Source organism: Pseudopodoces humilis, chromosome 1 (genome assembly GCF_049639895.1).
Source record: "Pseudopodoces humilis isolate 2021_Gansu_Grassland_sample_001 chromosome 1, ASM4963989v1, whole genome shotgun sequence".
Lineage (NCBI taxonomy): Eukaryota > Metazoa > Chordata > Aves > Passeriformes > Paridae > Pseudopodoces > Pseudopodoces humilis.
This window is the reverse complement of record NC_142200.1, coordinates 17,599,844-17,622,642: the sequence shown is the minus strand read 5'-3', so window position 1 is coordinate 17,622,642 and position 22,799 is coordinate 17,599,844. Positions and strand designations below refer to the sequence as shown.

At 37.2% G+C, this 22,799-nt stretch overlaps 1 protein-coding gene across 3 annotated transcripts in view; it reads right to left on the bottom strand.

The window, feature by feature from the left end:
• The window catches only part of RSPO2 (R-spondin 2), a 104,824-nt gene that overhangs the window by 10,237 nt on the left and 71,788 nt on the right, over positions 1 to 22,799 (bottom strand). For 2 of the 3 annotated variants that reach the window (XM_088056657.1, XM_088056660.1), the window contains exon 5: positions 4,063 to 5,380. The exons of the other annotated variant lie outside the window; for it this stretch is intronic. In XM_088056657.1, coding sequence (XP_087912783.1) covers positions 5,250 to 5,380 — 131 coding nt within the window. In that variant the 3' untranslated portion in view covers positions 4,063 to 5,249. Of the gene's footprint in view, positions 1 to 4,062; positions 5,381 to 22,799 lie in introns of those variants that run through there. 3 annotated transcript variants of the gene reach the window in all.

The following is a 22,799-nucleotide window of genomic DNA, read 5'->3' as shown; positions in this document are numbered from 1 at the left end:
GTATCTTACTCGGTTCCTCACATCCAGAATCCTGATCATTTATTTTCAACTTAATAATGTCATAACTTTAGGTAAATTATTATATCTACCCCAAACACCACTTAGTGTTGCATATACTTGATGTTCGCATGCACCAGACATCAGCTACTGAGATGAAAGCTAATTTACAAGATTCAAAAACTAATTCCTCAGCTAAAAGAAATATCAAAATATCTCAAGTCCCTGCATTTAAATCCTGCTAGGTTTTTGTTTAGATATATCCATTAAGAAATTAAAGGTATTAGTAGTTAGGACAAGAATAAGCAAAGTGAGGTATTCTTTTTTTCTCCCAAACTACCCATCTATTTTTCATCTGGCTTGAACACAAACTAAGCAATACTATAATCTGATGTTCTTTCCTTCTGGACAATATAGTATCATCAGACACTGCCATCTGTTTAAGAAATACTGATTCCTACACGAAGAATGGAATTTACATGAATGTTCAGTAGTTTTTTTCCCTCAATTTTAGAGCAAATTAACTGGGAAAAGAGTCATCATACACAGCTGACATGCAACGCATTTCCCACAGTGCAGTTTTCCAGCATATACAGTAGATGGCAGTGAGATATGAACTGAAAACTGGCTTGTACTTCCAACATTTCCAGGAATATTATTTTTCGTTTGTAGAAGTACATATTCATGAAAGAACATGGAAAGTGGAAGACTAGAAGTTCACAAACATACTCAGAGCAGAAAGCAAGAGTAAGCACTCTTAGGGAAAACTAGTAAACTCAAAGGGACATGGAAACTCTATAAAACTCTCATAGGAGACCCATATTAACTGAATATACAGATGCTCAAACGTTAGGTACCACTGTCCTCTCAATCACAGTTGCATGAAAACAGGTGAGTCTCCACTGCAGCCAAAATATTTGTCTAATGTAAATTTAGCTCAGAATTCAAACAATATGAATATCAGTTGCATGCAGGGTACTCATTATTCTTAACACCATGTCAGATCAGATACTCTGCAAGCAGAGCCAAGCAAAATATTTACAATGAAAGGTTTGGGTTTATTTTCCTTCCTTTTTACAGAGAAATATAAAGCAAATTTAAAAATAATAAAATACTTACATGTTGTTTAGAGTATACATACACATGTCAATATATTCTAACTCTACAGGCAACAGTTACAGCTAAAAACTAATTGGCTTGAACTTCTCTTGGTTTGACTGGATAGTAATCTGACTTTAAATTCCTTCTGTTCAGTATTTCAGAATGGATTCTTTATTTTTCTTCCTGTTTCCAAGTGAATTTAATTAATTTTATTTTTCTCTCATCATATTGGGAATAAAAATGAATTCTATTGAAACATTTATTTGTGGCACCCCCAAGGTTTAATTTCATACTGGAAATTTGATTCAGTGAAGGGTTTCTTACAGAGAGGAAGATTATACTGAGAAGCTAATTTGTTTTAAAAGATATTTTCTTCTGTGGAATGCTATTTAGTCATGAAGACTTATTCCTTTTTTAATTCCCTTCAAGGATTTAGGTCAAGAACTGAGGAATAAATTTGTTCCGGGATCTTTTCCTTTTATTTTATTCCTTTTTTATAACTGAAACAGCTCAAAAAATTATTTTTATTATCCCTCATGCCTCTCTTTAAGTATTGCACAGTAAATCCTATAGATGTTCAGGAAGAAAAGAGGCTAAATTAAACACCTGGCAACAAATTAAAGTACAGACCAGCAGGAAGACTCCTGAATAATTACTGAAAGTGAGTATGAGTGTGATATTTCTAATATGATGTAAAATTATTGCCTCATTCTTCTCGTGCAGTGAAGAGTGTAGCAGGTGAACTGCTGCACCTGCACTGCTCACTGACACTTGCTGGATTTACATTGTCAGGGTGCTCAGGATATTCACAGTGCCTGCCTGAATTTGGTAAGGTAGTCTCCGTTTATCCGTGGCTCCAGCACTGAATACAGTGCACACCTTTCCCTTCTCCACAGACATTTGATCACACCAGTGATCCAAATTTAGCTTTGTGGACTTTCCTTCCCCTGTGCATCCCACACATTATGGCCACAGAGTTCTCTGTCATAGTGCCAGGCCTGCATTACTAAATTCAGCAGTGTTAGAGAACCTCTCCAGACCCTACCTCAGTTGTCTGTCATGCTTTGGTCTGGGGCAGTGCTGTCCTTCCCAGAGAGGCAGCACAGGCCAGGGCTGCTCTTGCAGGCATCTCCCTGGCTTGGGAGCTCTGAGCCGAAAAATACGGATGTGGACAAGCTGTGCCCCTCAGTGCAGAGCCAGGCAACACCCCAGCAACTTTAAAGAACTACTGTAGAGATAGTGACTATCTACCAACTGTGGCCATTTTCTGAGTTGTGTGGCTTTATCCCTCAATGTGTCACAGTAGCTTTCTTGCTGGCTTAATGAGAAACACTTTCCCAAGACTATGAGGCCCTAATAATTCCATACCTGCATAGCTTTTCAAAGTCTGTAGATTAAATAATAAATACGTAAGCAAATTAGGTAATAAATGTCTCTTTTCAAATGCCTACACTTTACATTAAAATAGGTGAAAAAACGTTTTATTGCTTAAAACTTAAGGTGATGCAGTGATTAAAAATGAGAATTGGGTGAAGAGAACCTTTAGTAAGATCTCTTACATAAACATGAGAAATGAAACACTAGTTTCATATTCTGTTGAGGCTACTAACTTCTTGAAGAATTTTTTCCAATCTAAATACAAAGACAAGAGGAGATGGAGGGCCCAATACTTTGGTAATTGTTCCAGCTGTTAATTGTTCCACCACCAGCATTTCTGCCCAATTCCCAACTTGAATTTTATTATGCAAGTATTATTTCCCATTATTCCTTGCTGTCCTAGATCAGACTGTAGATAAATATTTGCTACTCATCTGAGAAGTTAAACATATGGCAGATTTTGTTCACCTTTCTTTAAAGTTTATTTTGTAGACCTCGTATAATTCTTTTTTATTTGTACCTGCAGTTTCCAACTAAACTATCCACTTAGTTTTCCAATACCTTCTAAAATACAAGTCTTAGTCTGGATGTCAGAATTCTGAAATTGATTTATTTTGCTTCTTCCTTATTACCAAAGTGATACAGAAAGGAACTGCATTTAAAATTTTTCTCTATATATTGTAATGGACTCAAATTATTTATTTTGAGAAATGCTGATTTTTTGGATGCCATTGCTCATCCTGCAGGTATGTTTTCCTAGTTCTAAAACTCTGATTCTCCAGAAAAACTTTACATTTAACTACATGAAAAGTAATTGTGATTGCTTTACCAAGTAACCTAAATTTTTCTTTTGGTCTACTCTATAGTATAGTTTACCATTATCCTCAGATTATTTCTTTTTCTAAAAAATGTTTATATAACTGACTAAAACAGTAAGTAATGCTTACAGATACATTTAGAGGCCATCACCACTTCTTCCTAGACATCCAGCCAGCAAGTGCTTTAATTTTATTTTGTGGTAAAGATAAAGAAAATTCAATAGGTCTATAAATGTCACAAGTCTAAACACATTCAAGTATGGCAGGTAGACTTGGACATGACTCCTGAGATGCTCCTGTTAGCTTCATTTCTATGGCTGCAAATGTTATTCCAAAAGGAACAAACTTTGCAGAAGCTTTCCATATGTGAATGTATAGGCTTAGTCTCACAAAAAGAAATTCTGCTTTTAAAGCAATTATGTTTGGTTAAACTCTTGTGATGGCATGAAAAAACCGAACAAAAAAACCCAAAACAACTTGGGTTGAACTTAACCATAAGCCTTTCATATCAGAAGCTGCAACAAGCAAGATATGATCTCTCAAGGTGGTGCCACAGAGTCCAAGTCTTTATTTATCTTTACTATTGAAATGTAAGTCTAGGAAAAGCCATGAGACTTGAGCTTTTTTTCAGAATGAAACCAGTATAACTACAATTAGAGGGAACGCCCCTTTTCTGAATCCAGCTGCAGCTGCTGGGGACATTTTTGTCCAAGCTCTTCCTCAGTGCCCACCAACCCAACTCACAGCTTTGCAGGCAGGAGAGGCCATATTAAAATTGTCAGCCCACAGAACCAAAGTGTCATGCCTGCATGAAGGATCAGCTCCACCAGTGCTGCTGGAGGATGGATGGACAACTGTACATGTGTGAGTCCCTTCTCTGGACAGCTGTGCACTCCCGTGTCCCTTCATCTTGTTGTATTGCATTTAGAAAAAATGGTATAACCCAAGAGAATGTACCCCCAACATGCAGAATATAAGTTTCTTTCCCTCATCTCTTTCTCCCCAGTTCCCCTTATTGGCTGTGTGAATGTAATTTACCCTCTTCCCCCTGCCTTCAAAAAGAGGCCCTTATCAATGTTCTTTTCTTTCCCCCCTGCTCTCCTTCTCCACAGGATCCCAAGAACAATAAAGCTGCACTTCCATCTCAGCAAGGGAAAGGGCCTTGATTCTAGTTTCTCTGTTCTAGGCTATAATATCTCCCCTGCTTCTTTGGCTACTGCAGGGTGGATGGTGGCTATAGAGAGGCAGGGGATATAGAATTATAGCACATCTGGCACAGCTGTGCAATCCCATGTTCCTTCTCCAGATAGCTGTGCACTCCTGTTTCCCTTCTCCATACAGCTGTGCACTCCTGTGTTCCTTCTCCAGACAGCTTTGCAATCCTGTGTTCCTTCTCCAGACAGCTGTGCAGTCCCATGTCCCTTCCTCTGGACAGCAGTGCAATCCTGTGCCCCTTCTCCAGACAGCTGTGCAATTCTGTGTCCCTTCTCCAGACAGCTGTGCAATCCTGTGTTCCTTCTCCAGACAGCTGTGCAGTCCTGTGTCCCTTCCTCCACAGCTGCAGGAACACCTACAGCAGGGCAGCACTGGCCTCACGTACAACAAGCACCCAGAACTGAACAAAGGCTTACCTGAACATTTTTTCACTAAACTGAAATAAGCCCATGGCAATAAATTTATCCACAGGAGCTATTCACATGCTTAAATATGCTAAATAACGAGTATGTATTTCAACCCTAAGTGCATCAGTGTTGAAACATGTTGTACTTAAAAGCATGTATTTTTTACATTCAGCACTGACCTGAAGAACACAACTAAAAAAATGCCTTTTTTCCCCTTCCAGAGGTAAGAGACTGATTTGCCAGGAGAATCAATGAATGAATGGTCTGCAGCATCTCTGTTACAGCAGCCTAGCACTGAAGATGCTCTCAGCACCGCAGCAGACTGTCTTTCCCCTCAGATCCCCCTCATATACACAGCAGCTGGAGACACACTTGGCATCACATGACATAAGAGGCAATATAGCATGGTGGCCAATAATACATGTGGAGTGGAGAAACAGATTCTCTTCTTATTCGGAGACGTATCTGCAAGAAAGACAGTGCTATAATCTCAACCATCAGTTTAAACAACATGTCAAAACTAAATTGAAAAACTGAAGTTATTCTTGCATGAAAAGTTTTAAAGTATATATTCACTGAAAATTCAACTGAAAGTTGAAGGAAAATTTGTGGATACTTTCTTAAGAAGAAAAGGAAAAAGAATACATGAAATAAACACAGCATGTAGCTTAAAAGCTACTTGCCATAAAAGGCTTTTCCTGACTGGAAGTTACAGTACAGATGTGCCTAAAAAACAGATGTACATCAAAGACTGTTGATTAGAAGCACAGAAAGAAGCAATTATCAGTTTCAGTTTTTTTAGAAAAGAAATTCTTTATTCTAATACCAATAAAACCCTAGTATGTACAGAATGATTCTATGGGTTTAATTAACCATATGAAAAATATAAATGTATGTGCTATTCCAGCTCCACATCATCAGATTCTTATGGCTACTTTGGGGAAGCTGCTAATGTATGCGAGATCTTGTCTTTATTATTTTGTGACAGTATTATTAAAGATTGAAACTGTTCAAGATATTTTTTCTGGGTTTTTTTTTGTTTGTTTGTTTGTTTTTGGTTTTGTTTTTTTTTTGCTTAGAAATGCTTGATGCTAATAATTCCTTGTCTACCAGAGGTACTTCCACAAGTAGATACTGAGGCTAGCAGTCAGAGACTGGAATACAGTACAGCAGCACAAACAAGAATCCTTGCTAAACTGGTGGCCAGCTGCAAGCGCTACATCTTATGAATAAAATCAGTAACCTGGTGTGGTGGGTGGCATCCCTGGTCATGGCAGAGGGTTAGAACTAGAGGGTCATTAAGGTCCCTCCCAATCCAAACCATTCTAAGTTTATATGAAAATAAACAGAGCCAGAGCACAGGTTTGAACAGTCCTGAAACACTAACAGGTTCCTGGCATGTGCCAACTGTCTTCCAAGAATGCTACCTTCCTGTTTGTTTGCTCTTTGCAAGGTTAAGAGATGATAAAACATTCACTTAAGCCCTTGAGACTTCACTAACTTCAAATTTACAGCTATTTTTCAAGCTGAACAATTTTTTACAGATTAGATGCATGGGTGATAAATGCCTGGACTGGAATACATGGTCCTAAAAACCAGACATGCAAGTTGTGGTTTAACCTAGGCTAAACACTGCACAGCTCACTCCTCTTCAATGGGATGGGGGAGGAGAATTAGAAAAGAGGTAACACTCATGGGTTGTGATAAAGACAATTTCATAGGACAGAAAAGGAAGGGAAAATAACAATAACAATAACACCTATGATGATGATAGAATATAGAAAAAAAGTGATGTACAGTGCAATTGCCCACCCAGTCTCTGAGAAGTAGCTGCTAGCCCCCAGCCAATTCCTCCCTGTTTTTTCCTTTGGCATGATGCCATATGGTCTGGAATATCCCTTTGTTCAGGTTGCGTCAGCTGTCCTGACTATGCTCCCTCACAGCTTTTTGTGCTACCTCCAACTCCTTGCTGTCAGGGCTGCATGAGAAGCTGAGAAGTCCTCGCCTTAATGTAAGCACTGTTCAGCAACAACCAACACTTAAGTGTGCTATCAACATTATCATCCGAAATCTGAGCTCTCTACCAGCTACTACGAAGAAAATGAACACACATGTATGACTTTGGCTACATACTTGAACTGGTTGATACCATTTTAAGTCCTGGAAGGAACTATTAATTTGGACCAAGTTCAGCTGAATGATTATCAGCTTCTCACATTGAGGTATGACTGATCTCTACCAAATGCTAATTATTTCATCATGTTAGCAAATACTCATTTCTTGGCCAGCACATTCATCGCAATCTATTCCATATGTTGATTTAAACTGTCTTGTAAGATTGATAGTGGATGACAACTGGATCATTTAGGGTGCGACATACTTATCAAATTAGTTTCAAGCATCCTTTCAATTGTTTATTTTCTCTACTGAGACAATTAAACCACTATTACAGCCAGTTTCCTTCTCTCCAGCTCAGACTGGAAGCATTTTCTTCTCATTTACTGACTTCACAAAAATCCTTTCAAAATTCTGTCTGAATTTGTTCTCCTTCCAGTTGTGGGTAATATCTTCCAGTTTCCTTCTGTGTAGCTAAATAACTACTTACTGCCCAACACCAACTAGTTATTCTTCTTTAAACTTCTTTCCACATAGACAAGTTTTGACCACGTGATTTCTGTTGTTGCTCATTTCTGTGTAAATAAACTTTAGGTAATAGCTCTTTCCTCAAACCTGATTTCAACAGGAAATGTAAAGCACTAACACACAGTTGAAAAGAAATGTTTGTAGTACAGAATAAGCATTTCTCAGTGGTTTGTCTGTCAATTACAGGCACTTTAAATCTGTACAATTATTTGGATTATTAGTTAGAAACTGCCAGTGTTAAAGCTTGTTTCTATCACAACTATGGAAACATCCTAGGTAAGAGCAACAATGCAGATTGACTCTCATGCTGAACATTCACAACATGCATTAATTATTATTCATATGTAATTAACTAAACCAAAAAATCCTGCCACCAGCAATATGAGCATGACATCTAGAAGAAAGTTTTAAAATACACATTAGGATGTAATATCAACATCATACCACAAGTTACAGAGTTATTTATATATTTAGATTTTCACTGATACACAGTCAGCTTTTCAAAGGAAAATATCTCATATATTTAAATATTTCTAGAATACTGAAAAAAATTGACCATTTTAAACTATGGATCTGCCCAACAAAACACACAGGCACATTTAAGAGTGATTAGTAAGGTAAGAGCAACAAATCAATTACTCATTGTCAGGAAATGTGTCTATTTAGATTAAGTGATCATAATATTATCTGTTTCCAACAAATACAATTCTCTGATCTTTAAACAATACATTATTTTGAAACACCTCTGATTTTATAAATTAGATGACTGATTTAGTTTTGAGTATTTGGATAAACATACAAGTGAAATTTTTGTGAATCAAGACTTTCCAAGCCAAGTCTCAACTGTGAGGGATTTTTTATGATTAAGTATGAATTCCTGGAAAACATGGTTTATCATAGAAAAGTTGGCAAAACTTTCATAGTATTTGCCCTAACAGGCGCCACTGTAATGGGCTGTAGAGCTATGAATAGGCCAAGTACAGAAGCTAAAACTAAAGCTGAACAATACAATATGTTACTAAGTGGGAAGATAGGGTTTTCTTTTTTTAAATTATAGTATATGGGATTGATTTCACCCATAATTTACATAATAAACAACTTAACTAGCCTGATCCCATCATTTCTCAAAACATTGTTTTGATAAATTATTCTTTTCTGAAATTTCCTCTGGCAATGAAATTTTGGTCATCTTTGAAGAATTGATTTATTCTCTTCTTATGCATAAGAATTACTACTTGGAAACATAACTGAGCTTTCAAACAACAGACCAGATATAAGTTACTATTGCTAGCAGAATTTTGCTCATTCCATGCTGGCCATAAGTCTTGAACGATCACTGAAACTCAAATTTCACAAATCCTTAAAGCCTATGTGCATAATGTTATGGGCTGCAAGAGTCAGCTTGTGGCATCCAAATACAAAAACATGAAAGTGGCTGTTCTGGGTCAACCAAGGATCCACCAAAACCACTATTGCAGCAGTAGCCCAAAACTAACATGTCAGTAATAGCATAAAAGTAGGACAAGGACATGAACTCCCTTTCACAAGAAGCTTCTCTAACGCACGTAAGGCCTGGCATGTCCATGGTCATATGGAGGCACTTTCTGCAGAAGGGCTTGGAAACAGGTTTCTGCTGGAGAACATTTGTCCTGGTGGAACTCTTGTAAGTGAAAGCCTCAGCCTGACCTTCTGCCACTCAGGAACTTCTTCGCCACTTCATGATGCTAATCCAGCAAAGCTGGTTAGGACCATGTAACTACGACATTCTGACTTCTGATTTTTCAACTGATAATAGATCAGGACAAACTTTTTTGCACAAAAAGGACAGCTGACTTCACATGAAACCAAAAATCTATGAAATCAAGACTTTTTAAAAAAACCTCAAGACATGGATTGAACCTGCAAGTCTCCCATGTACTGCCAGAGACATGAGAGATCAGAAACAGTAAGAGAAAATGTGAACTGCTGTACGAGATTACACTAATAGAGAGTAAAAGAAAGAGTGGAGATACAGCTCACCAGGACAGTGTTTTCACACAAAAATCAGGATATTCATTATCTTATGCCCTGAAAGCCAGGTCCATTCCTGACATGCTAGGTTGTGAATCTACTTCTGCCACTTAAAACTTGTAGCTCCATAGTGTCTCATACAGAAAAGTGTGCATGACTCCATCTCTAATTTAAACACCTCCCAAATCAGGCACATAGTGCCTGCATTTCATTATCTGAAGTTTACTACTATAAAAAATAATTGCATTTTTTGCATATGGCTTTCAAGTACCACAGTGTGGAAAGACTGGCCCAGGATGGTAGTTACAAAATATGAAAGCAAGTAGAGACATTAACTTCTGATAAAAAGAAAGGTTAAGACTTCTGTTATAAGCTGATTACATCAGACAACACACTGAAGTAAGACTTCTATCACCTTTGGGAAAGAAAAGAGAAAATTATTTTCACTGTGATTAAATGGGATCAGAAAAGAGAAAGGCATCTGTTAATATTCTGTTGTGAGGCAAGCTTATTCAGCCAACTATTGTGTTAATGCAAATGGTAACAGTTTATTGCAGATGTGCAGTGGAATATAATGCAACCAAATCCTCTGGGCTTTTTGAAGTAGGAAACTATACACAGAAGATGTTGGTGTGTTTAATAATCATTATAAAAGAGAATTTTAAGCACAGTGCCCCTTGCCTCAACCACCAACACTGCAAATGTTCATTTGTAAATGTTATTTTGAAGAGATTAAGATTTAAGTCAACTAAGAAATCAAAGTCCAAGTGGCTAAGGGATTTCAGGCTTCTGTACTGACATTTCAAGGCAGACAGAATCTTCTTAGGTTCTAGTCACTTACTATATTTATTTTAATTATTATTGTAGCAGAGAGAGATAGAGTGACTACAAAATTAGGGGAATTATTTTAGGATAGTAAGAAAGAGACAAAAATGGTGCTAATGTCTCAGTTGCAAGAAAAGAGCATCCACAGTATAATAAAGAACTACATTCTACTTTCAGCTACATCAAGTAAACTGCATATATTTTGCTGGCATTATATATCTCATGTAAGTTCCCACCATTTTTTTTTCCATAGTGCTCTGCAAGTTTCAGAAATTTTCTCTACAATCACCCTCAGTGTTCCAGTGAGCTTCCCATTAGCTTCACATCAGTCATTTAGTCATATAAATTGTCCTTCCCTGGTAAAGCAACAGACTAAAAATGTCAGGTGGAACAAAATGTCAGGTTCTCTAAATTACATAGCATGACAGCACATGTCACATTTATTTTTTTTACTAATAATGGAGAACCATGTAATTAATAAAAAACCATTAACTTTTTACCTCTGGCAATATGCTTGCTTTTTAAGATAGCTAGTATAACAATTTTGATTAATTTACCACCACTTCAAATTTGAAATTCAACTATGCATAGCAGAGAATGGTTGAAGTTGGAAAGGACTTTGAGCTTAAAAAGAGAAGTCATCTAGTCCAACATCTCCTGCTTGAGCAGGACCTTGCAGAGCCATTTTCCCCAGGCTGTGTTCAAATGGCTTTGGATGGCTTCCACCACTCCACAACTTCTTTGAGCAACCTGTGCCAGCACTTGGTTGCCTGACAGTGAAAAAGTGTTTCCTGACATTCAGAAGGAACCTCCCGTGTTTCAGTTCATGCCCATTGCCTTGTTTCCATTCTCTATTCAGGTATTTAAACACATTAGTAAGATCCCCCTGAGCCTTCTCTCTAGGCTGAACACCTTTGCCTCTCTCTCTCAGCTCTTCCTCACAGCAGAGAGACTCCAGCCTCTTCAATCTCTTAACCTTTCACTGAACTCTCCATGTCCATGTCGCTCTCATGCTGGGGAGCCCAGAGGTGGACACACTACTCCATCTGTGGCCTCAGCACTGCTGAGTAGAGGAAAAGGATCTCACTCATCCCACTGCAACACCTCTCCTAGCAAAGGACACCATTAACCTTCTAGGCTGTAAAGGCTGTAATGGACATTGCTGGCTCAAATACAGAAGTATATTGAGATTCCTTGTTTAAAGGTTAGATAAACATATCCCATTCACTTAGATAACCTATTAAATACAAAGTGGTATTATCACCAACCATCAAAATTATTGGGCAGACTGATAAAAATTATCACTCTAGATTAATTACATCAATTAATTTATTTTACACAGATCGAAAGAGCTTGCAAAATTGAAAGAGTGAATTATAGCATTAAAGAGTAAAGAAAAAAAGGCATACAGAGTAGAAAACTCTGCTCATTGAAGAAAAACAAAGTACAAGCATAGGAAGCAAAATTAAACTAAGGAAGTGGGGAGGAATATATTTAAACAGGGAGAAATGTGTCAAAAACTGAAGGAAGAAGAAAGCACACAGGTGTCCAGAAATAACTTTTCAAAGTGCTAGAAGCCTGGTAGTCACTAGACACAACCAATGCCATGACAGAAGAAATGCTGACATGTTGACATTTTGGTGAATTTATGTTAAGTGATGCTTTTTGTAATCATCCACCAAATAAAGTAATTAATAATCTAATATAATGTTTTTAAAATTAAATATTTATGGTGGGTAGAAAACTCACATCATCATGCATGTCTGCTAAGCTCAGAAACTTAAAAAATGGAGGTTATGGTGAAGCTACCACAATTTCATGAATACTTGAAATTGTGATTTTCAATATGCACTGTGCCAGCAACTGTGTAAGACTGGATCTATCTTTGTACAAGCATCCCAAGTAGAGAGTCTCTCAATCAAACAGGAATATCAAATCTTGTCTCAGTGCAGGACTGAAAAAATACACATGATTTGAATGGAATATTATGAAATGCTATGAATTTTCTTTTTCTTCAAGCAACTTAAGAAAACATATCAAATTTTTTGTGGTTATGTTAGAGAGCTAAATTAAAAAAAATAAATACCCAGAAGTAGAAATGTCCCAATATGCACAGTGTGAGAAACAGCCATGTCTCCTCTCCAAACTGCATTATTCCACTGAAAATCACTTATTTTAGTAACCAAGAATTGGAGTTCTAGGGTTATTTAGTAGACACATCTTGACATTTAGAAAAATATCTGTATATCAAGTATCACAATTATACACAGTACAATATCAATAAAATCATACAAAACAAAACACAATCCATTAACCACAATTTGAATATTTTCATATACTTTTGCAATTCCTACTTTTAACCAGTACTGGAAGCTCCAAAAAAAAGTTTGTTCTTATGGCAGGATTTTGAGAGATTTTATATTCCTTTTTAATGGTAAGACAAACTAAATAATGATCAAGACTTTTTGCAATGATATAGAAAGCTAAATATTCTTGAGGTTATGGTTAGGATTCTAGGGCTGTGGGTTAATACCCAGACCGTATCCAAAGATTTACTGTGGTACCATTATTCCAAACTAATATGTAATTCACAGGTAGCTACAACACAAAACTCTCTCTCCTTCTATTCCATCCCTTGATAGAAGCCTTGCAAATATAGGGTATTTAACACTTGAGAATAAATTGTAAATATTTTCACTGATATCAAGCAATTCCAAGAATAGTGCAACAACATTTTTACTGCCAAACTGTTTCAAACTCCCATTTCTAAACCAGTCAGGGAGGGCTCCTTGTGGCGTGTTCAGCACATCTGACCACTAAGTTATTTGTCTCGTTTGGGCTGATATGTGTAACTGTAACTTAGTCAGAAGCATTTCATAAATTAGGATACTGCTTCTGAGGAAAACAAGAGAATATGATTTTATGGGACTGTTTGTAATCTACCATTTTATAATCTTGAAATTTAGTGTGGAGAAGTATAAGACTACAAAAATCTCCCAGCATACTCTGCAAATACCATTACTCTGGGCAGAAAAGACTAACTTTACAATGAACATTTTCACAAGCCCCTGAGGGATTTAGAACAGCAAGTCCATCTAGAAGTTAGAAAAGCATTTTTTATAAAAGCTGAAGGAAACTTTGAACTCACTCATCCCTCTTAAAGAATATTCTTCAGTAGCAAATGTTGAAAAGTGCTCAGCACTCTGTAGGGCATGATAATAACAAAACTGTTACGGAACAAAATTTTGAAAGCCTGAACAACAGCAGCTGTGTATTAAAAGAAACACCAATAGTGAAAGACTAAAATTATTCTAGCTGCAAGCATCTTCTGGAGTTAGGAAACACCAGCAAGCCTGGAATCTTGACTATTGTCCCAATCTCTCTAATGTTGGGGTTTCAGCTTTTTGGGATAACACAGTAAGCTTTAGGTATAAATGTAAAACACTATATACACCAAACTTAATCAGAAAAAATCTAAGCACACACAAAATCTAAGTTCCCATATCTTAGCTAAATGCGTTGAGTAGCAGAAAAACAAAAGCAGAATAATAAATGTTGGCCCTTGAGGTACAGTCACTCAGACAAAAATGTTTCTACATTTTAACATTATATACACAATTAGATACTGAATTTCCTGGTATTTTTCCATCAAAATAAAGCTAAACTGTAATAAATGCTGCATGAAGCCTAAAGCAAGGAAGACCTAGATCTGATTTTTGTTATCATTATTTTTATATATTTGGCAGAAAAACACTCCAAAACTTCCAAACTAGGCAAAGTACCTTTTGCATTTATCTTCAGAATGGTAAGATCACCATAAGTACATTTTAGCTCCTTTTAATGGAAAAATATGTTTGCTAGCAAAGATGAGATTATGGAGCTTGTTAAGTATTAACTTCTGCCAAGCATAAACAATGTTTCTCTGAGTTACTACTGATTCATACGGCTAATGGTAGTAACTATTATCACTTCATTTTCTGTAAAATGGCCTGGGTTTGAGACCTCCCACACTTGACCCTTGTGACAACTCATGACTGTTAAACAATCAGCAAGTGCTTCCTTTCCAAATATCATACCTGAGGTAGCGTGGTGACACCACCACCCTTCAACAGTCCTTTAAAATGGGCCATTTTGATTTTAACTTATTCTCAGCTGAATGCCATATTCATGTGAACACTGCTGTAATAGGACAACCTCAATCAACTCAGCTTTGAAGACCACAAGTAGCACATTTTAAAAGGAAGCTATGTTTTACTCGAAGAATGCAAATATAACTGAAGACCAAAGTATTTTTATCTGAAGCAGGAAATTGCTGTGCTTAATACAGGATATGGAAAGTCTGATGATATCACAACCGGGTTTAGTGCAGTCTCATTTTGGACACACAATTATACCTATTCAAGACAAATGAAACTGCTGGCAGGAACCAAGGAAGTAAATTACCAGCTATTCTTTTGCTCAGTCACAATGCATTGCATTAGCTCATTTTTTAGAGCTTAACAGAGAATATGAATTTCTAATCTTCTCAAATTAGCATACCAGATAGTGCACTGAAATGTTCCTTCACTAATAACACTTGATTTTTTGCTGCTGACTAGGTTTTACATAAATAACATGAAAACCAAATGTTTTCACACAGAAATACATCTGAGTTTTCATGAGTATATAAGTGAGACACAGTGTTTTAGCAAACACTGAAAACTCTAAACCAGCACCTCTAAATATGTTCCCTTTGGGGTTCCATGTCAGGTAAAAGTTTGACAACCACATTGAGTCAAAAATCATAAGCCAGTTGCAAGTAAAACTTAAAACCACTGGATTTTATTGGAATAATTAATTTCCGGTGCTTTTCATTTAATTTCTGGTGTTGAAACATTCAAAGTGCCCATTTTCTCCAGCTTTTGCCTGCAGCTATAAAGACTGGAAAAACAGCTAAAACATTGAAAATGTTATTATGTAGTTGTTCCAGCAGCTGAGCTTTAAGAAATCAGGAAACTGGTGACAAAAATTACACAAGAAAGTAATACAAGTATGTATTAATTAATGTCCTCATTATTACTTTATTCTCTAAATTGTTTTAGGAAGTAATAAGGTAAAACCTTTTTATAACAATTCCTGCAAGTGATATGTGGTAACTTTCACAGTTCAAAGAGTTCCGCTGAAGGAAGAACCTAAGCTTCCTCAAAGCATCCACAAGGAACAAATACTGTGAGAGTTCAGGGCATTTGGCAGCTGAAGCATTGCCACACTGACAGCATTGGTGTTCCACTCCCTAAAAGAAGTGTCTTTCCAAAATCAGTCAATTTTGTTTGAGGGAGAAGAAAAAAGTTTGCACGTGACACTGTTCTCAGAAGGCCTCCACTACTCTTTTGTCTGTTATTGTCTTAGAACAAGACAATTAGAAAAATTACTGAAAGTGGTACAAAAGCACCAATTCAACTACAATTGAGCTGACATGAAGCCTCTACCAATTCTAGAGAATTTAAACAGCTAATTGTCCAACTAGATGAAATTTTGGTTCACATAGAAATATAAAACTCCTATCAATAGATCCACACCCATCTTTTATAGCCCTGAAAGATAATACAGAGATGCTGACTTGAACAACTGGCTAAAGAATAGTAATTTTTAAGTGGTTGTATTGAAATATGTTTCTCCCAGCTTTGAAGTGCACGCACTGACGCAGTTATAACTCCAAATCCAGCAATGCTATTTATACTCAGCTGAGGAAAGTGTATCACTTTTGAGGTTTTTTTAAATTACTTGTTCAAGGACAACCTTTGCTGAATTAGAGAGAGGTTCTAAAATTGCTCAATAAGCGAGAAGGACTTTAGCTATATTTTAGCTCCTATTTTACATTCACTTTTAGGTTCTGAGATCCCATTAATTCATGGAACAGGTAATAATTACAAAATAGATAGATTTGCTTCTCATTTAAATCAACCAAGCAATTAAACTTTGCTAGCTTTGATGGGACTTCTGATTTTTGGCAATAACCATCAAGAAGTTCACGCTCATCAATGAGAGAATAATATGAGAGAATAATGAGAGAATATGAGTGCTATGAGAGAATAACAGCAACTCATCTATAAAACACCACCAATGTATTCCAGATAAGCATTTCACGCAAAGAACTAGGAGGTGAACGCTTTATAAGCTTGAGTCCCAGTCTGAGATACTGTAAACTTATGATACTGTAATAAAAAGAGGAGAAAGTTGAAAGAAGAAATTGAATATACCTCTGAAAAAATAATTCAGATGTTTGGAAGAAAACTAAGATGAAAGTAAAATAATATTATCTTACAACATACTCCACCAAAAAGACATTATTCTGGAAAAGATGTATGAATTAAGTTTTTTTTTTAGAGTTTGAAATTTGAAGAAAAATTACTTATTTAATTAAAAAACTCCAGTTGAAAGAACTGTTCAGCATGTTATAAAACTTCTCTCAAAACAGTATGCTTTTCTTTGGGTCATCTCTCTTTCTGAGCTCTGCAGAACTAATAAACCTTCTTCTCTTTTACCTTGCCAGAGCTGCAAGAAAAAAATGAACTGTATCTCTCAGGATTTTTCCATTTATATGTCTAGGGCTCATGATCCACTGGTTTCCCCTGTTCTCAAAAGAGGAATTATTGCAGCCTATGTTCAAGCTGGCACTGGATTGCAGATACAATTAACAAAGTCTGGTGGCAGAATATTCACATGCTGGTGCTGGGAATTACAGCTGATATCTTCTATTCATCCCACAGAAAACATATATAGAATCACCTTCAGTGACTGTGAAAAACTCATTCTGACCTTACATCAGAATGTCTGTAATTTGGATTATCACACTGACACAATCTGTAATGATCTTGAAACAACTTCCTTTTTCTTCAGACTCACCTCCCTTTATTTTGCCACAGTACTTTCTCTTAGCTAGAAACCTCCCACCAGTTATTCCACTTTCCTAGCCAGAGCAATGACCTGAAACCTGACACAGGACTTGCTCAGTGGATATTTTTCATCTGTTTTTATGGCCCAGAAATTTCTTCAGCCATCAGTTATCAAATACAAAATCCTTTTTCCTGTTGTAAATAACACTCAAAGAGTCCTACTCATATATCACTCTCAGTGCTATATGGCAGAGTTGCAAACTGATTTTTAGTACATATCCCCTGCACAATGTTTTGCAATACTTAACATTATCCTCTATATTTGACCAAATTGTGTTTTTACTTTGCAAACCCTAATAGATGTTTTTTCTTGTTGTTTAGATGTTATAAGGAACAGATTGTAAATGAGTAGGTAACAAAATGATCTAGTCCATAAATTCAGAGCAAAAATAAAAAGCTGGAATTTAACCATCTTTTTGTTACTTTATAACTAGCTTTATTTTAGAAACCCTTTAAACATTTGTCATGTCAAGTAGTAGATAAATGTAGCAACTTTGTCATTATTGAAGATACTACAGTATTATAGATGCAATCTAACTTTAAGGCAGCTATGCTAGATGTGATCGAAGCTGCTAGGCACTTGCCCCTAGTCAACAGCTAAGGTTTCTTTGTGCAACATTAAAAGCAATGAATTAAAAGAGTTTGAGAGCTTTTAGAGTTTGAGAGTTTTTATAGTACTCTTTCTACTGTGCTGAACTTTTTTTGTACAAGTTCAGTTGGCAACTCAAAATGTTCACATTTGTATCTGACAGAGAAGCAGAAAAATTTAAGAGCTGGCTTCCATTTTCACCAGGAGCTACTCTAACAAGTGCCATGGTGTTAACATGGGATATTGATGTCATTGGAAATCCTTGTGATCTTCATGTTCCGTGATAGCTCAAGCAGCTATGTTGGAGTTGCAAGTCATGCCCCTTGTTTGAACTTCTTAAAGTTTTTAATAAATCTGACATGATGTAAAGCACCTGCTTTGGTGTCCTACTGCTGCTGCTCTTTGCAACCATATACCTCTGACTTGGTACCAGGGTTGCAAAAGTCATTACACTTATGTGTATGATGAGAATGCCAAGGAATGCTCACAGGAAACCAATAAAAGGCTTAAAATAGACAAATATATGAACAGCCAAGCTAATGCAGTTGTTTAAGAAGAATAGTCTTAAAACATGATCTAAAAGTTTGCTATTGTGTCTGAAGTATTTCTACGCAGTAAATAGATGTGCACAACATACGACTGAAGAGTCAAACTTGAAGGTGCTGTGTAAGGTTGTGTAAACTCAGCCTCATTTGAACCCCAATAGCCTTCTACCTGATTCACACTTTATAAAGAAACACAAACTGAGAAACTCTCACATTAAATGGCAAAGATGATGTGAGATACAAACTCAGAGGAGGACACTTTAAAACAGATTTTTGGGGCCCCTTTGAAATCTAAACAGCATTAGTCTAGACACACAAAATAAATATGTTTAAGATAGAGGATTTATTGCACAAAGAGGCCCTGCACTGTGTCTATCATAAGTAATACTGCTTCTGTGTTTGATCATTTGGTGCAGAATGCTATACTGACACAGGGAAAGTACTGAGATATCTCTATGGTATTGCATTGTTCCTTATATATTACTACTCATTTTAGGCTAATTTATTTTTAAGATTGTGTTCAGAAAATTATTAAAACCTATTCATTTTTAATGGGTACAGTACCATGTAACATCAGTGCAGAGTGGGGATGCCTTGTTCATCATGAGCAATTCTTGCTTTCACTCTTTTCCTATGCTCAGGTTCCCACTCCTTCACCAAATATCTGCATATCTGCAGTATTTTTGTTGCTCTTCAAAATGAATTAGGAATTCAAAGTGTTTAAGAGGAAGTTCTTTGCATTCACCTCTGAGGTGTAAAGCAAAAAGTACTACGGGAATCAGTGGTGGCCAAACTTTCCAATATGAAATAAAATTATCTCAAACCATCTCAGAAAGCTCTAAAAAAGAAAAAAGTAAAAAAGGCAAAACCAAGCAACAATTAAAAAAGAAAATAATAGTATTTCATCCACTCCCCTTCTTCTATTGCCCTTCTTCTGCTGCACATGAGAGGTAAAGATGCAGACATATATAGAAGCTTTCTGTGAAAGGCTTTCACTGCACAGCCTAAAAAGTCAGTGCAGTTGACTCCAGCCTAGTTCTAGCACTGGTGGTCATGCAAGTGAGAGCAGCTGAGGAGATTGTTCCTTCACATATTTCCTCTTGGCACTCCCCTTTCATTCCTCTAGCCGTCTGCTGCAAGTTAATTAAATTAAATCTGGCCTGCAGCAGAGTACTGGAAGCTGCTGCATTTATGCATTGAGCAGTGTGCCCTTCCAGAGTTATTGTGAGCTTCTCTGTAATCATTAGCCAGGAATAAATCCCACAAGAGAATGAGTCCCACAAGTTAGCATTCTTGATCTATGCACCCACAGAGCAAATCACAGTTCTTCATCCCAAACATAGCACCTCATGACCTGAAAACATTATATCTGCACAGCACCATGCCAGATCTAATAAATCGTATGTCTCAGCAGGGACCATTAACTCCTGCACAGCATTATGCTGACACTTTTAAACTCTTCCTTTCTTGAGCTACTTCATGCAGCATTGGCTTAGGAGTCTCTGAACTACACATCACTGTAGAATTGCACCCTCTTTGTCTGATTTTAAAAGGCATTGGAAACCATTCAGTGAATCAGCATGTGTGAATATGCTTTACCTTCTCCCATTGGCTAACAAAGCCATTAATCAGAAACCATGTCTGTATCTTCATGATTTTTTTCTGCCTAAAGAACCAAAGAAGAGGAAGAAGCATTCACTCTATTTCTCAGATTCTTTCCTCTCTCCTTCTCTTTCCTGGATTCTTTGCCCTCCACATTTGCATTCTCTGGCTGTAGGATAAGAATAACTTCTGCTGAATTTTGCCTGAAGCTGTGAGGCTCCTGTGTTAGGCTACCTCTGGGTTGCCACAAGCTGTCAAGCAAGCAGGCCACAGAGCATTCAAAATGATTCTCCAGAATAACAAAGCTATTATGAAGGGTCTGAGACAAAACATCACAATCACAATTACAGCAGTGTAATGAGCTTTTATCGTAACAGTCAAGCAGCAATTAGCTTGTGTACACTGCTGGCCTACTGCAAGTGGGAGGGTGATCTATACTTACATAATTTGCATTGGTACTGGACAAGGAGTACTGCACCTAATGGTCACTAACACAGATGATCATTGACATCACTGAGGCTGATGGAGGAAACCTGTGCTGCTGCGATCATGCACTGGTGGAGTTTGTAGTCCTGAGAGATATGGGTCAGGCAAAGAGAAAAGTTGGGACTCTAAATTATAGGAAAGCAAACTTCCAGCTGGTCAAGGAATTGGACAGTAAACTGGTAAATTGGTGAGGAAACTGCCCCCAGGGACAAGGCAGTAGAACAGAACTGGTAGAACTTTAAGGATGATTTCCATAGGGCACGTAGAGCTCACGATTCCCACATGTAAGAAATCAGGAAAGAAAGGCAAGAGAGCAGCATGGCTCAGTTGAGACCTACTGATCAAACTAAAGAGCAAGAAGGAAATGCAGAGGCAATGGAAGCAGGGCCAGGTATTCTGGGAAGAATATAGGCACTCTGCCTGGTTGTGTGGAGATGGAGTCAGGATGAGCAAGGTACAGCTGGACTTAAACTTGGCAAGGGACGCAGAGAATAACAGGAAGGGCTTCTAGAGGTGCATCAGCCAGAAAAGGAAGGTCAAAGAAAGTATACCCCCCTGATGAGAAAAACTGAAAAAACGGGTAACAACAGATGAGGAGAACACTGAGGTACTCAGCAACTTTTTTGCCTCAATCTTCACCAGCAATCTCCCTTCCCACACCCCTTGAGTGAATGGACTGGAAGACGGGAGGAGCAAAACCCATCCTACTGCAAGAGATCAGGCTCATGACTGCCCAAAGAACCTGAATGTACATAAGCCTGATGAGATGCAGCCCAAAATCCTGAGGGAATTGGCTGATGTAGTCACCAAGTCCCTCTCCATGATATTTGAAAAATCATAGCAATCAAATGAAATACCAGATGACTGAAAAAATAGAAATACTATACGCACTTTTAAAAAGTGCAGGAGGCAGAACCCTGTGAAATGCAGAGCTGGCACCTTTACCTTTGTGCCTGAGGATACCATGGAACAGTCAGGATGTGGTCCTTGTACCAATGCTGTGAATACAAATACTATCTGCATAGCCTAATAGGTTCATTACTTAAGAAGAGACTTCTGTTCAAAGAAAGCCTTATTGAACCTTTAAAACCTGAGAAAGGCTGATTTCTCTCTAGTCATGCCACACCTGAGGCAGATGGCTCTCCAGACCTGCCATACCCAGGCTTGTGGTTTGGCAGAGGATATGCATAGAGCTGCATCTGATTGATCCTGAGGGAGGAAGATATAATCTCAGGCAGGTGAGTGTTTGCTGGTTTCTCTGCTGTGACTGAAATGGCTGACACAGTAATGTACAAAAATAGCCCTTTGGTCAAGAATTAGGAATTAGTATGTATATGGCTTTTCCTCCTACAAGAGGATTGTGGTTTCAGAATGAGCAAGAGACAAAAACCCAACAGGAGTTACTTCACAAGGGTATGCACAATAAAATCCATCAAGTACCTTTTATGGACAAATTCAATCTGTGCACTTGGATCAGCCACAGCTCTTTTCAGTATTTGTATTTCCACGTGGATTAGCAGCTGGCTCTCCTTCAGTATTTTTAAACAACCCTGAATTGTCTAATTGCCATGGGACCATTCTAACTCATACTCTGGTCATTCACAAGGATTTACACCGTGGTACACTCAGATATTCATTAAAAACAGATAACTCCCATAGGAGACACTGCATCACTCAATACTCATGCTACTTCTGAAATACGGTATACTTAAAGAAACACACATGTTAAAAGTACTTATCTGGTCTAAGATATAATAATGGCAATAAATAAATAAATTGCACATATTACCTTTTAATGATTGGGAAAACTATGTTAATGTCTTCCAAAGAAAATAGTTCCTATTACTTAAATTAAAAAGGATTGAAGGATAATTTATATTCAGAAGGAAGGGGAAAATGGACTTGAGTTGGCTTTTGTGCACAGTCCATAATTCCCTCGAAAGCCTTTAAAAATAACTTGAAAATGTATCCTGCTAATATGACAAAACAATACATAAATTTACATAGGCTGAATCATCCTGATAAAATACTTAGAGTTAAAACCTAGCACTCAGTATATATAGTCCATTATAAGATTTTCTCTTTGAAGTGATACTAAAGAGGAAAACTAAAACAGAAATCAAATTACAACAATGCTTTTCTACAAAAGTGTTTTGTTAATGTCATGAAAGGTACCCTCTACAGGTCAGTTTAAACAGATTTAATTTCTAGTTTATGCATTTTTAAATTCTGCTTCGTTCAAAGAGACT